The sequence below is a fragment of the Leptonychotes weddellii genome, chromosome 2 (assembly GCF_054177405.1).
Source record: "Leptonychotes weddellii isolate Sample4059 chromosome 2, ASM5417740v2, whole genome shotgun sequence".
Classification (NCBI taxonomy): domain Eukaryota; kingdom Metazoa; phylum Chordata; class Mammalia; order Carnivora; family Phocidae; genus Leptonychotes; species Leptonychotes weddellii.
Window position 1 is genome coordinate 100,258,718 of NC_138370.1, and position 14,826 is coordinate 100,273,543.

The following is a 14,826-nucleotide window of genomic DNA, read 5'->3' on the forward strand; positions in this document are numbered from 1 at the left end:
AAATTCCTTTTGAAACATAAAAGGAAGCCCCGAAGAAAGCATATTTGTTGAGTGTATATGTGGGAAAAATAGCTGCTCCTTTCAGGAGTGTGTTGGACTAGACAAACACAGAAATTTGTGAGAAATTGCTGGGTAAGAGAGAGGGAAATGTAGGCAGGTGGCCGCCAATATAGGGAAACAAAAGTATCTTTGTTCTTTGAAACTGAAGAGTGCTGCTAACACTGAAACAATCTCTAACTGCAGTTAATTCTCTTCTAAGCGTCTTTTGTGAACTCTAACAACTAGAGAGTGTGCTCCCAGTGGAGGGAGGAAGGCAGAGAGAAAGCACCCTGAGCCTCAGTGGTGAGCCCAGTGACTGGTTGGTGAGCAAGTGTCTTCACCCAGCAAGCATTCTCCCCTCACATTGACTGGAAAGAAAAGATGCTCCCCCGGCCTTCCTCCCCCCCACCCCCAATCCCAATATCCTCAACTCCAGCTGCCCTCTAACCCAACAAAACCAATTTAAAATTCTCAGCAGCTTGAGGAGAAGGTCCTTGATAAATAAGGCCTTTTCTCGCAGTCTGATTGTCACACAGCTGATGGAGTAGAGAGTCAAAGAGTCGGGAAGGGGTCAAAGCTAAGCTAGAATTACCCCAAACAGGGGGAGGGGTTATGACAAACCAACTGAAGAGACTGAGGCAAGGAAGAAGTGCACCAGTGAGACAGGGGCGCTGTGTGCCCGCCTGCCTGCCTGTAAAGGTTCATTCTTGGCAGTATTTCCCGAGGGGGCAAGGGGCAGGTAGAGCTTCTCTCGCATTCCAGTTCACCTGCAGGCTCCTAAGCAGCAAGTCTGCCTCCACCTTCATTTACAGCATCACCAGCCCCTGGCAGCCCAGGTCAGGGTCAGTGTGGCACCCTAGCGGGAGAAGCTTTGGAGCTCACAGAATCTCAAATTCCCCTCGCCCTGGGCAATGACTAGCAAATCTGAGAAGTGGGAGGTTCCCGAAGTTCAGCTAGAGGATGGAGGGTCAGCAGAAGTGCTGTCTGTCACGCCATCCCTAATACTGGCTACACACACAAAGCAACAGGCTAAAGTAAGCTGCGGGGAAAAAAAGAAGTTGCATATCTAGGCTATTTCACTAGAGAAAAAATTTGGCTTTAGTTATCCAGATATTATTTTAGGTACAGTTTAACAAATAACCATCTAAAAAGTATCTTTAAAAAGCAATTTCTTTCCATTCCCTTTTGTCTCATTGAAGTAGCAGCAGTTCAGACAGTAAACAGAAACTTCAACGAAGATCATACTTAGAGTGCATTAAATAAATATAAATTTTATTAAAAACACTCACATAGCGTTATCAGGAATGATATAATAATAAACGCTTTCAAATAACCTGCATTCATAACATTACAATACTTACAGTATTTATAACCATTCTCAGGTTTTATAGACAAACCGAACATGAAAATGAAATGAAACTAAGTTTTAAAAAAAGCATAGAAAAATGCACACAGAGTTCATTATCTTAGTGTCAAACTGCAAAAGTTTCCTAAACAAGTTACCCACTAGCTTTAGAAGTGAACTGTACAGCACTGTGCGTCAATCAAGATGAAAAATTCATTCAAGTAAAGTTGACACCACTCAGAAGCATTTTCAAGTATGGCTATATAGTTAACCTGATATTCCTATATAAGCAAATTGGAGATCTGCTTCCATTCATTCTAACTGAGGCAGGTGTGATATTTACAATTATAGATCTGATATTTACAATATGCCACTAGATTTCCTCTCCTCCTCCCTCCCTCCCTCCCGCTCTCCAAACCCCGAACTACACTTGTTCCTGTTGGGCCAGCAGTTTGACAAATGACAGTGGATGATGCAGAAAGCAGACATTCATATAGGGATGGCTGACTCAAACCAACAGATGTGCACGGACTAGCCAGATATTTGGGGTTGGATACATGGTGTATGCACAATATTGAAATCATGTAGTTTGACATATGCAAACGTTTTTAAAAGGTTTGTAAATTGGTCACAGCCAAAAACTGTGGGGCGATTTTTTAAAAAAGACAAAAGCCATGTTATAAGGACTTGACCAAACTCCAAGGCCTCGTTTAAGAATTTATTTGAAATGTTAGAAAGCACAAATGTACTTAGACCAAAATGTAATTGTCCAGTGGATTGCACGCCACACCCCTACGCGTTCTGCCTATGGAGGGAAGTCCTCGTGGCCCTCTACTATATTGGCTACGGGGTCAAAAACTCTTAAGAGTGTCGAGAGACTCTAGCCAACGGCCACTTGCCAAACTCCTGCCTTACAATCTTCCCTTTATCAACTCAGTGCATTCTATTTTCATGTAATTCTTTTTTCCTGCTTGAAACAGTCAAAAGATTTCCCCAAACTTTTAAAATGCTTTACTTTACAATAAAAAGAGCCAACAGATTTTACAAAATTAGTTTTAGTTACATCAGGACATATACAAGTAAAATAGGAGGGATTCAAAATAAAAGGGTTAAATCCCTGAAAAAAGAATATATTTATTAACCTACAACAATTTTACATAAACACAGGTGACATGTTGGCATAAGGAGAACATGAGCTGAAATATCCCTGAATTTTTAGAACGAAAAGGTTGAAGTTCAAGTTATACTTGCTAAGAAATCAAGTATTGAAAAAAAGGTATGCTTTTTTTTTTTTAATAATAACAATAATAAAAAGACTTGGAAAAAAAATGATGGTACACGATGCTCTAAGCTTTCACTCTCAGTTCAATATCCTATTGCCAAACTAGTGTTGAGGTATATGACAAGTAGGAACATCACTCAAACCTTTAATGAATTCTTAGCTCACATTATGATATATTTGTAGCAGGCTGAGTAGCACCATCATGATGTGAATTCTGCTTCAAATCCATATATATATATATATATACATATATATGTATATAATTTTTTTACAGTACTAAAATACTAAAGCATTGCGTTAAAAAAGTTTTGTTTACAATTTAATTTACTTACTATACATCTCTTTCACTTCTTTATACAAATTAATGATTTAAAACCACCACAGCAAACCAGCTGCCTGTTTTTTTCTTTTTAATTAACAGATTCACATGGAACTAACCCTGTTTATTCATCTTATGCAGGCATCAGTCTGCTCAATCTTCCTGGAAAAGAGGACACTTAAGCTAAGAAATGACAACATCACAATGTACAATTATCAACACAAAAGCAGACTGCAATTCGGTTTGCTGAAGAGCATACAGATCCATAAAATAGCATCAGCTTAAGTGAACTAGCTTTGTTATGTCTGTAGCATGTCGTTATTACCTGCAGTTAAGAGAAAATTCCTAAAACTACATATTTGAGTAATGAACTTGTCATACAATGTTGTATAAAACTGTTTTACAGTATAGCATGTGAGATGAGCACCAGAAAACACGTGTTGTGGACTAATGTATTCCCTTGAATCCAGTAAGCCCCGTTGCAGATTTAACTGGCTATACTAAAAATGGACACATTGCTCATCAGCAGATGCATGGCTAAAAGCAAAAATATTTTAAAAGCTTTCCTTGTTTCCTTAAAAAAAAAATCAACTTTGCATTCTAAAATGAAAGTAAACTTTTTTTTTTTTTAAACGTCTTAGTACCTTAGCATTGTTCAAGTTGTCAAAGCTTAGGTAGACAAAGTGCTTCTAAAACACCATTTAAAATATTTATACATATACGTGTGTGCACATATACATATGTGTATACATATATGTACATATATACGTTTATTGTCCTACAAGGACTTCACTGGATGAGCAAAATCCAGAGGCCTTTAAATGTCCGCATTTAAAAAAAAAACAAAAACCTCATGTAAGAATAGGTAATTATGCTAAAAACTTGAATGAAAAGGTACCCCTATTATTCAAGGGCATTGGAGTACACAGATAGCATCTTGATGATATAAAGGCATTAAATTTTCAATTGTTAAAGACACCATTTTCTTAGCACCATTTCTTAGAACATCCAAACAAATTCAGTGTTTTGCTGTCTATTCATTTATGCATCCTGTAGCTATTCTGATAAATAAAAGTTAATATTAAGATTACAGTAAAAACTGCATGTTAAAAAGCCATAATTCCAGTATTTCAGTACATTGTATATTCAGCACCAGATGGTATTTTAAAATTCCTGCCCCTGTAATACTACAGTACTTGTTTGACTCGTGTTCCATGACTATGCAAACTTGGTATTATTAAAAGTGGTCACAGATGTGTAGAGTTGTAAGGGGGAAAAAAATCACATTTACATATCATCTCGTCCAATAATAGAACCAGTGTTTAAAAATGTAAATTGTGTAACACTTTCTTCCCCACCTTCTTTTTGCATAGAATGCTTTGGTCTTTGCCTAGGTGCCATCTGTGACCACTTAGGAGTCAGTGGAAATTAAGTGCTATGGTAGGATGACCTCTCTTTTTGCTGGTGAGCTGAGGTTCTTCCCACCACATTTGCCAGAAAGCCTGTGTTCGTTCCCCACTGCCCCCGTCATGAGAACTATACTACGGACAGGTTGGTTGTGGTCTTTTCAAATGAGGTACCCACCACAAGGGGAGACATCATATGTATCTGTTGTAAGGCCCTGTGACCTGAGTGAAGGCATATGGAGATGTAGTTACTGTGGAGTCTGTGGTCACGGACATGGTCCTTTCAGCAAGGGACTTGATAAAGCGCAGGTAAGTGGGCTCGGAAGGTTCATGCGGCTCAGTGGGCTCCCGTTTCACTTTTTTGCCGTGGGTTTTCTGAGGCACATAGTCTGGCCCATACTTCTCACACTCTTCCTCTTTCTCTCGGGCTTTTTCAGCCATTTTGGCTTCCCAGAGCGCCAAGCCATGTTTTGGCTCATTCATGCTCTTATGCTGGTAAAAGACCAGCGAGATCCTGGTGGGGTGATTCCTATTGGGATTCTTTAAAGGGGTTGTGGCATGAAGCTCGCGCTTGGCACACTCAATGAGAATTGACCCATGAGTTGGAGCCACAGCCACTCCCCCAATGTCAGGATCTAGAAAGCTCTGCTCACTGTCTGACCAGACTTCATCATTGTCCTCGGGGGCAGAAGGCTGCTTTTCCTGGTTACCGGCATCCTGTAATTTGTGTAAGCCTTCTTGGACAGAAGCAGTTCTATCATGGCTAAGACCTGGAAGCATCTTAGAGAACCCATTAGCTGTGTGGGAAAGCATGTCATTTTCCTTGTTTGGGAGATGCAGGGCATGAAGAGAGCTGTTGAACATGCCTGGAGCTGCACCGTAGTTATGGATTATGTGAGAAGATGGGGGATGTTCACCATTCTTATAGTCTATGTTTGGATTGCTCAAATTGGGTGGTAATCTAGAGGTGGCTCCCATGAAGTGGCCATCCATCTCATGAGTGGAATAGGGAGGAAATGTCCCTACATGGTGTACATTTGTTTTAAGAGTACAACTGCTAAAGGCATCTCCCTGCATAGTTTGGTTTCCATAACCTAAGTACTTAGAGGAAAAACTCTGGCTATTTCCGAACCTCGGCTGGTAAAGTGTATGGATGGGTGGTAAACTTAGCTTAGAGAGAGGGTCTTGGTTTGGGTACCTGTATAGATCCATGGGCTGAGACTGGGCAGAATAGGAACCCAGATATGGGGAGCAGCTGTCCACCGATACATTTCCATTGCATTGATATGATGGATATTGATTATTCTGGTTCAGAAGCCCAGTGTAGGGATGCATGGGATTGGAAGAATTCAAATATGAACCTGTAGCTTGGGATGAGGTGGAATAGAGGTTCATAGGGCTGGCGCCTCCATAAATATCTGCAGTGTGTGAAGAGCCCGGATAAGCTTGGATAACTGGATTGGGCCGCCTCATGTACAGATTGGCTGATCCAGAGGAAGAGTAGGAGTTGCCAGACTCGGACTGAGGGTTATTCGTCATGGGGTGATGCTGGGGCTGCTGCTGCTGCTGCTGCTGGGGTGGCTGTTGGGGTAGCTGCTTCTGTGGCTGTGGAGGTTGCTTCTGCAGGGGCGGGGGTAGGGGCGGGGGCTGCTGGGACTGCTGGGACTGCTGCATGACTGGTCCTGAAAGTCGCAAAAGTTCTGTGGACAGCGTAAGAGAAAGCACACAAATGTGTCCGATTATTATTTTACAGAAGCTAGTGAGGATGCTTAAACGTATGTGAGAACCCCTGGTAAGATGATGCAATACCCATCAAACAAGGAGGAGCAAAGTCAGGGTTCTGATCACTGTCTGGAGTAATTTTTTGTCTAAAGCATTAGATAAAACAGCAGATCTCTACAACAGTACAATTTGGTAAGTGAAGAAAAATGTCACAAACATCCAAAAGCTGTTTCACTGAGAGCATCATGTTTTCTGGAGCTTCTGTGCATCTGACCATGCCACACTCTACCTGAAGTGCCCTTCTCCCTCCACCCCACCTCCCTGCCCTTCCTTGGCACAGTCCTCCCTTCCTCAAGGAAGCCTTCTCTGACCTCATCTTCTAGTGCATGTATAATACCCACTGCAAACATACAGATAGAGCAATGCTTCATAATGTATGGTAATTATGCATTTTTTAGTCCTCTTCTCCCACTGATGCAAAGCCGTTCCTTGAAGGAAGGGACCAGGTCTTATTTTACTTTATTTCTCCACTGCCTGGCATGTAATAAAATTTGTTAAATAGTTGGAAGTAGCATAAAATTTGTTACAGAAGATTCAGCAATGCTATGAAGAAAAGAATGACCTTCACCTAACACCCAAAGCATATCTTATATAACTGGCAAACCCTATCTACACAGTTATCAATAAAACTTTAAAGTAATTTTCAGCTTTGTAAGTGAAAATTTTAAGTCATACTTTTATTTCATGACCTCGTAAAAATCTATATATGAGAAAAGAACAAATAAATGGAGCTGTAATGGCAGTCCTGAGCACTGAAATGATTATTACAGAAACCAGTTAGGAAAGACTGGAGGCAAAGTTCTCCGATTATACTTTGCAGCTAACTCAAAGGAGACATTAAGGAGTGAACAGGATTTACTTCTCTTAGTGTAAGTCAACCAATCAACAAATTTTTGTTAAGCATCTTTAGCATATTATTCTAAATTACTTAGTTTCTCTAGGTTTTGAGATGAATTGGTAGGGGAATTTGACTTGGTGAAGCAAAGATGGTTGGTTCTAACCAAACTAGTAGACTAAACTTAAAAGATAAACCTTTTTCTTTTGTTAATGGCCAGGCCAATACCATTTGTAAGATGTGGATATGGACATTACATTGTATGGCTTTTTATAGCAATTAACTGAAGACATAAACAAGGGATTTTGAAAGGAAAGTATCAACTTAGTATTGATAAGTAATGCTCTGTTGCTACTACCACAGATGTGATCCGTTTGGATGGGTAAAAGCTTTAGAAGATAACTACATGTTATGAGGATACCCCTCCTCAACTCAGACTTAATGTGGCTAAGGAAAGGATCTTCTCCTGCCCCTGCTCCATAAATCCTATTTTCAAACTTCTTATTTCAACAAATAGTACTGTTTTAGTTACCTAGGCTTAAAATGTTGAAGTCAATCTTAAATTTTTCTTCATCTTTGTTCCAATGCTTTGTCAGCCATGCATTGCGAATCATTTTGGGTGCATTCACTTCTATCATTTTTGCTAAGTCTTCATTGCTACCACCCAAACTCAAGTTTTTCTCTTGGTTTATTGCATCCGTCTCCAAACTCATAGCTCCCTTGCCTCTAATTTGGCCTCCTGTCACTGCTAGATTAACACTAATTTCACCATATCCCCTCATAAAACTGCCATTTATTATAGAATAGAATCCATACTTCTCCATTAAGCTGGGGTTGAGGGTGCAATATCTCATTACCATCTCCAAGAGCAAAGCCTGGCCCTTGGGACTTCAGAGAAGATTCTGGTTCAAAACTTAAGGCCCTCATTTTGAACATAAGTTTCAGATAACACAGATGCATGTTGCTTTACATTAAATTTACCTGCCAACTGTTTAGCCTGGCTTGCATTTTCAGTCTGTTTTGTACGAGATGAGGCTGACTTTTCCTTTTCATTCTTATTTGCGCTGTTTTCCAGAGAGGAAAGCTTTTCAGCTGCAGCTTTCTTGGCTTCTAGCTTCCTTTGTCGGCATGTCTTGACTGGCTCTGCTAACATCCGGACTTTTCGCCGAAAAGAACTCAGCACCTGAATGGCACCATTTTGTTTCTTCTTCTCTTGAGCTTCCACACTCCCAAACTCATCCACGTCAGAGACTTTGTAGAGAGGCAGAACATGGAGCTGCTCATCCTCAGGTTTTCCTCCAATTTCTCGATTGTCTTCTCTAGTGAGGGTGCATACCTGGTAGGGAAATAAGACAGTACCGCCTCAGTTTCAGTCCAAAAGAAACGTGTGTGTGTGTGTGTGTGTGTGTGTGTGTGTGTGTGTGTGTGTAACTTTCTCCCTGTCAGTATTTAGATTTGTGGTGGTGTTCTCCTGGACCAGATCAGTGACAGGCGTATTACCATGAACCATGTTGTCTGTTCTTAAGGGAGGTTGCATTAAAATGGTACAGGGAGATAGACAAGTCCATGTTGACTTTTTTTTCCCCTTTTCTTTTTTTGAGTCTTGTCAGGAAATGTTACCAGTGGTGACTTTGTTCTTCAAATATATTTTTGATTCTAAGGGAAGAAGCAACACTCCCACCAAAATGGAGCAATCTCCCACCTTTCACACTTGAAACACAGATGTGAGAGATGTGAAACCTCTTCGAGAAAGGGCTAAAAGTTTCTTCCACCAAATGATTTCCTGTTTTGCTAGTTATCACAGTCACCTAATCTCATACTTTTGTACACAAAGAAATTTCACATCTTTCCTCACACCGGACTCCTAACTCCCCTTCATTGTGCTTAAGACATTTCCACAAGCTACCAAAGTGAAATCTAAATAACGTAAAACTGAAGATATGGTTGCTATAGGGAGTATGTAACTCAACTCTGCATCTACCTTCCTCTTCTCTCCTTTTCTTTACTTGTTAAGCCTAACTTACTGTTGTTCCTCTCTCATTTCTCTTCTAAGCTATTGCACCATACAAGGGGCTATTCCAAAAATGGGTAAAGTCTACCTCTCTTGCTTTGCTAACTTAATGTCCTTTTTCTCTTTTGTTAGCCACAGTCATATTGGTGTTGATGAGAGATTATTTGTTGGCTTTAAAATAGTATTTAGTGTTTTTGAGTGATGCAGAAAACAACATGATCATGATTATTTAAAGTGCAGGAAATATAAAATTACTGGAAGATACTCTTGAATGTGATCATAACAGACTTACCCTGATAGATAACGAGATGGGACTAAAACGAGTTTTTCACTTCCAATACATAAGTCTTCCAAATCCACGTCTCTGAGCACTTGCCACCTTTTCTCACGTGTGTGTCCCTACTCTGTTCTTACCTAGTGCTGCTTTCCCTTGCACCTTGTGGAAACCGTGACCTACTAGAGGCAAAGTCCCCTTTACGCAGAACCTTTCTCATCTCTGCCTTCTCTCCATCACCTTGCTAGAGTGAAACATGGCTATCTTTAGAACCTACTATGGCTCTGATTATCATTTTCTTCCTAGAATCTAGCTTAGCCTTCTAATAGTGAGCAAGTGTTCAACACATGGTTAGTGACGATTTTAGATACTGTGGATGATAAGCCTTCTTGTTGGTCCTCCTGGATCAGAAGTCCACATGCTAATCTGCCTCACAGCCAGTTTTTGCACAGCCAGTGAACTAAGAGTGTTTTTTGCATTTTTAATAATAATAAAAAAATAATGTGGTGGAGATCCTATGTGGCCTGCGAAGCCTAAAATATTTACTAGCTTTCCTTTAATAAAAAAAAAAAACAAAACTTTCTGACCTCTGCTCTAGACCATTAAACTAATACCTTTTCTGCTTCTCAAAAACTTCATACCCAGGTTTCGTGAATTACTTCCAATATTGTTTACCATCTCCCTGGGTTCTTGTCTACCCGAGACTATGACTTTGGTCTCTGTATTCTATTTTTCATCTTAAGTCTCATTGGTCATCTTCCTTAACTACACATATATCCATGTTGATGACTCATTAGGTAGATTAATTTATAGTTTCTTCACTTAAACTTTTTCATTCTTTTTTTTTTTTAAATTTTATTTATTTATTAGAGAGAGAGAGAAAGTGAGAGAGGGAACACAAGCAGGGGGAGTGGGAAAGGGAGGAGCAGGCTTCCCACCGAGCAGGGAGCCCGATGCGGGGCTCGATCCCAGGACCCTGAGATCATGACCTGAGCCGAAGGCAGTCGCTTAGCCGACTGAGCCACCCAGGTGCCCCAAACTTTTTCATTCTTTATCTCCACCCCGGTTTCTCTCTCTCCATGCAAGGCCACACCGTGGACTCTCGGTGTTAAACACTGCTCCACCCTAAGACCATATTCATTTTCTCCACTTATGAAGACCTCCAATTATACGGCCCAATCTACTTCACCCACTATGCTATGTAGTTAAAATGGGCTCTTCTGTACTTTGAATTTTCTACAGTAGTTACTATGCCACAGAAGGGTATTTTTCATTTGCACTTCTCTCTGCAAGGTGGACTGGTGCCTTGACTTGTACATGGCTCTTTACTTTACTGATTATAACCTACCAGATACCTGACACTGAATTTTGAAAGAACTTTTGGCAGCTAATAGTAGCTGGCAATGCACAGTCACTGGTTTAGCTTTACATCAACATTTCCATGCTTTTTCTGTGCTTGTCAACAGATTTCCAGTAATGTGCCAACCCATTATGAGAGTACTAGATATGCCAAACAAGGTCACCTTTGCAACAGCAATTCATTCATGAAAACACTTGTGCAATGATACCTGTAGAGAACATATTACTCTAATCACATGCTACTAACTTGCAGCCTTCCACTCTTTCACAGGATGTGCTGCTAACCTGTCCTGTGCCCCACTTACCAATGTGCTGCCATTCTGCATGTTGTGTAAGTCCCTATGGGCATGAGCACAGAAGTCCAAACATGCAGTGACCCCTGAGAATGGTCGACCTTCCTTCAGACCCAATCGGCACTCTGGTGCTCTGTGTTCATATTCAATCTGAAAAATAAAAGTGTGCGTGTGAATGGGGACATACTTAGGCATTTGAAATTCTTAGGCTACATTGGAGAAAATAGTGTAAGACCTGTCTACTGAACAGGTCAAAAGATTCCTTAGTATTTTGGCTATTTAGAACTTTAAAAAAAAAAGCTGCATATTTTATATCCAGAAATACAACAGAATGACACAAAATAGGCCAAACATTTTGATATGGTAAAGTTTTTATTTTACAGTGTTGAGATATAATTAATATACATTAAACAGCATATATTTAAAGTGTACTACTTGATGAATTTTGACATGCATATATGTAAAACCATTGCAACAATCAAAATAATGTACATAGCCATCACTTCCAAAGTTTCCTCCTTCCCCTTTTAATTCACGCTTCCTTTGTTCCCAGGAAACTACTGCTCTGCTTTCTGTCACTACAAATTACTTTGCATTTTCTAGAATTTTATATAAGTGGATCTATTTTGAGTAAATTTTTATATATGATGAAGATTAAGAGTCAAGGTTAACTTTTTTCCATATGGCTATCCAACTTTTCAAACACTACTGGGTAAAAAGATTATCCTTTGCCACTAAATTGCCTTTATCAAAAATCAGTTGACTGTTCATGCTGGATCTATTTCTGAACTTTCTATTCTGATCTTTTGGTATATAACAGTGTGTTGGGAGGTATCACGGTCTTGATTACTAGTAAATATGGACCCTTAGTAATCTTGAAATCAGGGAGTAGAAATCTTCAAATTCTGATATTTTTGAAAATTCTTTTATTTCAGATTCTTTGCATTTCTCTCTATATATTTTAGAATCACCTTGTCAATTCCTTCAAAACACTTGGTAACATTTTGATAGGTACTGAATCTACTGACTGACTTGGGGAATGTAATATATCTTTCCAGTTTGGGTCTTTTTTTTTTTTTAAAGATTTCTTTTTTAATTTATTTATTTGACAGAGAGATAGCACAAGTAGGCAGAGCGGCAGGCAGAGGGAAAGGGAGAAGCAGGCTCTCTGCTGAGCAGGGAGCCTGATGCGGGGCTCGATCCCAGGACCCTGGGATCATGACCTGAGCCGAAGGCAGCCGCTTAACTGACTGAGCCACCCAGGCGCCCCGAGTTTGGGTCTTTTTAAATCTCAGCAATGGTATGTTAGTTTTCAGTGCACAGGTCTTGTACATTTTTGTCAAATGTCAAATTTTTATGCCTAAGAATTTCATATTTTTGATGCTATTTGCTATTGGTTTTCACTACAATTTTTAATTGTTTATTGCTAGTACCTAGAAATACAATTCATTTTTTTATTTTGCAACTTTGCTAAACCATTTATTAGTACTAGGAGTTTTTGGTAGTTTCTTTGGGACTTTCTACGTAGATAAGCATGTTGTCTGCATATAAGCACACTTTCATTTCTTCCTATTCAATCTGTATGCTTCTTGTTTTTTTCTTGCCTATTGCCCTGTCTAAAATTTTCAGTTAGATGTTAACAGAAGTGGTAAAAATGGATGTCCTTGTCTTGTTTCTAGTCTTAGGGGTAAAGCATTCAGTCTTTCACTATTAATTATGAAGTTAGCTTTTGGTTTTTCAATTATGCCCCTTATCAGACTGAGAAAGTTCCCTTCTATGGATGTTGAAGATTGCTAACTGCTTTTTTCCTCTATCTATTGAGATAATCATATTTTCTCCATTACATTGGCTATTATGGTGAATCACATTGATTTTTGAATGTTAAAACATTCCTGAAATAAACTCCATTTGGTCATGATGTATTATCCCTTTTACACATTGTTGTGTCTAATCACTAAAATTTTGTTAAGAATTTGCACATCAATATTTATGAAGAACAATGGACTATGTAATCTTTTTTCTTTAATGCCTTTGTTTAGTTCTAGTATCAGGTTATTTCCAGCTTCATAAAATGAGCTGGAAGTTCACTCCTTTTCTATTTTCTAGAAGAGTTTCCACTGAATTGTTGTTATTTCTTTCTTAAATAATGAGTCAAGTTTGGAAGGGAAATTATCTGAGCCTGGAATTTTTAGAAAAGTTTTTAACTACAACTTCAATGTCTTTAATAGATATAGGATGATTTGTGGTATTTATTTTTTTCTTCAGTAAGCTTTGGTAATTTGTATGTGTTTAAAAATTATTTATTTATTTATTTATTTAGAGCACAAGCACAGGGAGGGGCAGAGAGAGAGAAAGAGAGAGAGAGAATCCTAAGCAGACCCTGCACTGAGTGCAGAGCACAATGTGGGGCTCAATCTTATGACCCTATGATCATGACCTTAGCTGAAATCAAGAGTTGGATGCTTAACCAACTGAGCCACCCAGGCACTCTGGTAATTACTGTCTTTTAAGTACTTTGCTCATTCCATGTAAATTGTTGAATTTATTGACATATAGCTTTAATAATATCTTTATTATTCTTTTAATGTCAGTAGGATCTGTAGTGATGTCTTGTCTCTAGATATTGGCAATTTGTGCCTTTTCTTTTTTCCTGATTGAATTGACTCAAAGTACCAGCTTTTGGTTTCACTGATTTATTCTCGTTTCCGTACTTCATTTCATTGATTTCTATTTAGTTTTTCATTCCTTCCACCTTTTAGGGCTCAAATTGCTCCCCTTTTCCAAGTTTCTTAGAGTAGAAGCCTGGATCATTGATTTGAGACTTTATAATTTTCTAATAAGTGTTCAATTCTATAAATGTCTCTCTAAGCGAGGCATAATAGCTTCATCCCGCAAATTTCAATGTCATGGCTTCATTTTCATTCAGTTTGAAATACTTTCTAATTTCCCTTGTGATTTATTCTTTGGCTCATAGGTCATTTAGAAATATGTTGCATATATATATATGTATGTATGTGGGTGTATCTATATATATATTTTCTTTTCTGCTTTTTGTTATATATTTGTCTTATCTTTCATTTGGTTCCATATTCCTTTCAAGAACCTTTTTGGATTGATTCCATTTTTTTTATCTCTTTACTGATGGATTAGCTATACACCCTCGCCCCCACCACGACCAGTGGCTGCTTGCCTTAAGGTTTACAGTATATTCTGTCACTTCTCACAGTCTACATTCAAGAAATAGGATACAACTGTATATATAACATGAGAACCTTACAACAGTATACTTTCAATTCCCCAGCCTCTATGCTATTTCTACATGTTATAAACTTCAAAATGCATTGTTTTTTAAATAGCAAATTATCTTTTAAAGAAATTTTTAAAATAAGGAAAAAGGTTTTTTATTCATGTATCTACTGTTTATGATGTTTTCCATTCCTTTTCGTCAATATAGATTTCTATCTGGTATCATTTTCTTTCCGCTGGAGGGCTTCCTTTAACATTTTTAAAGTGTTATTAGTCTGCTCATGGTAAATTATTTCAGCTTTTGTAAGTTTGAAAAAAAAATATTTTGCCTTTACTTTTGAGAGTTGTTTTTACTGGGTACAGATTTCTAGGTTGACAGTTTTTTTTTCTTTCAGTACTTTAAAGATGTTTTTCCTCTATCTATTTTTCTTACATTTTTCTCTGATGAGAAGTTTAACTTTAGCAATGAGACTTTAAAAATCAAGGAACAAAGCAAGGGAAGAGCATTTAGATATGAAAAATAAGGATAATATATTCAGTTGGGGGAGGAGACAAAAATCAAATGGTAGGTTTTGACAGCATCCATAATCTTAACAGGTCTTCCCATGGACTGTGTGGAAATATCACGTAGCTAT

At 38.6% G+C, this 14,826-nt stretch overlaps 1 protein-coding gene across 1 annotated transcript in view; it reads right to left on the minus strand.

Annotated features, from left to right (window-relative positions):
• Positions 1–1,290: 1,290 nt before the first annotated feature.
• Positions 1,291–14,826, minus strand: part of TET2 (tet methylcytosine dioxygenase 2) — a 100,331-nt gene continuing 86,795 nt past the window's right edge. Inside the window, exons 8-10 of the mRNA XM_081812027.1 lie at positions 10,958–11,095; positions 7,990–8,344; positions 1,291–6,091 (exon numbers count right to left, since the gene is read on the minus strand). Coding sequence (XP_081668153.1) covers positions 4,584–6,091; positions 7,990–8,344; positions 10,958–11,095 — 2,001 coding nt within the window. The 3' untranslated portion in view covers positions 1,291–4,583. The remainder of the gene's footprint in view (positions 6,092–7,989; positions 8,345–10,957; positions 11,096–14,826) is intronic.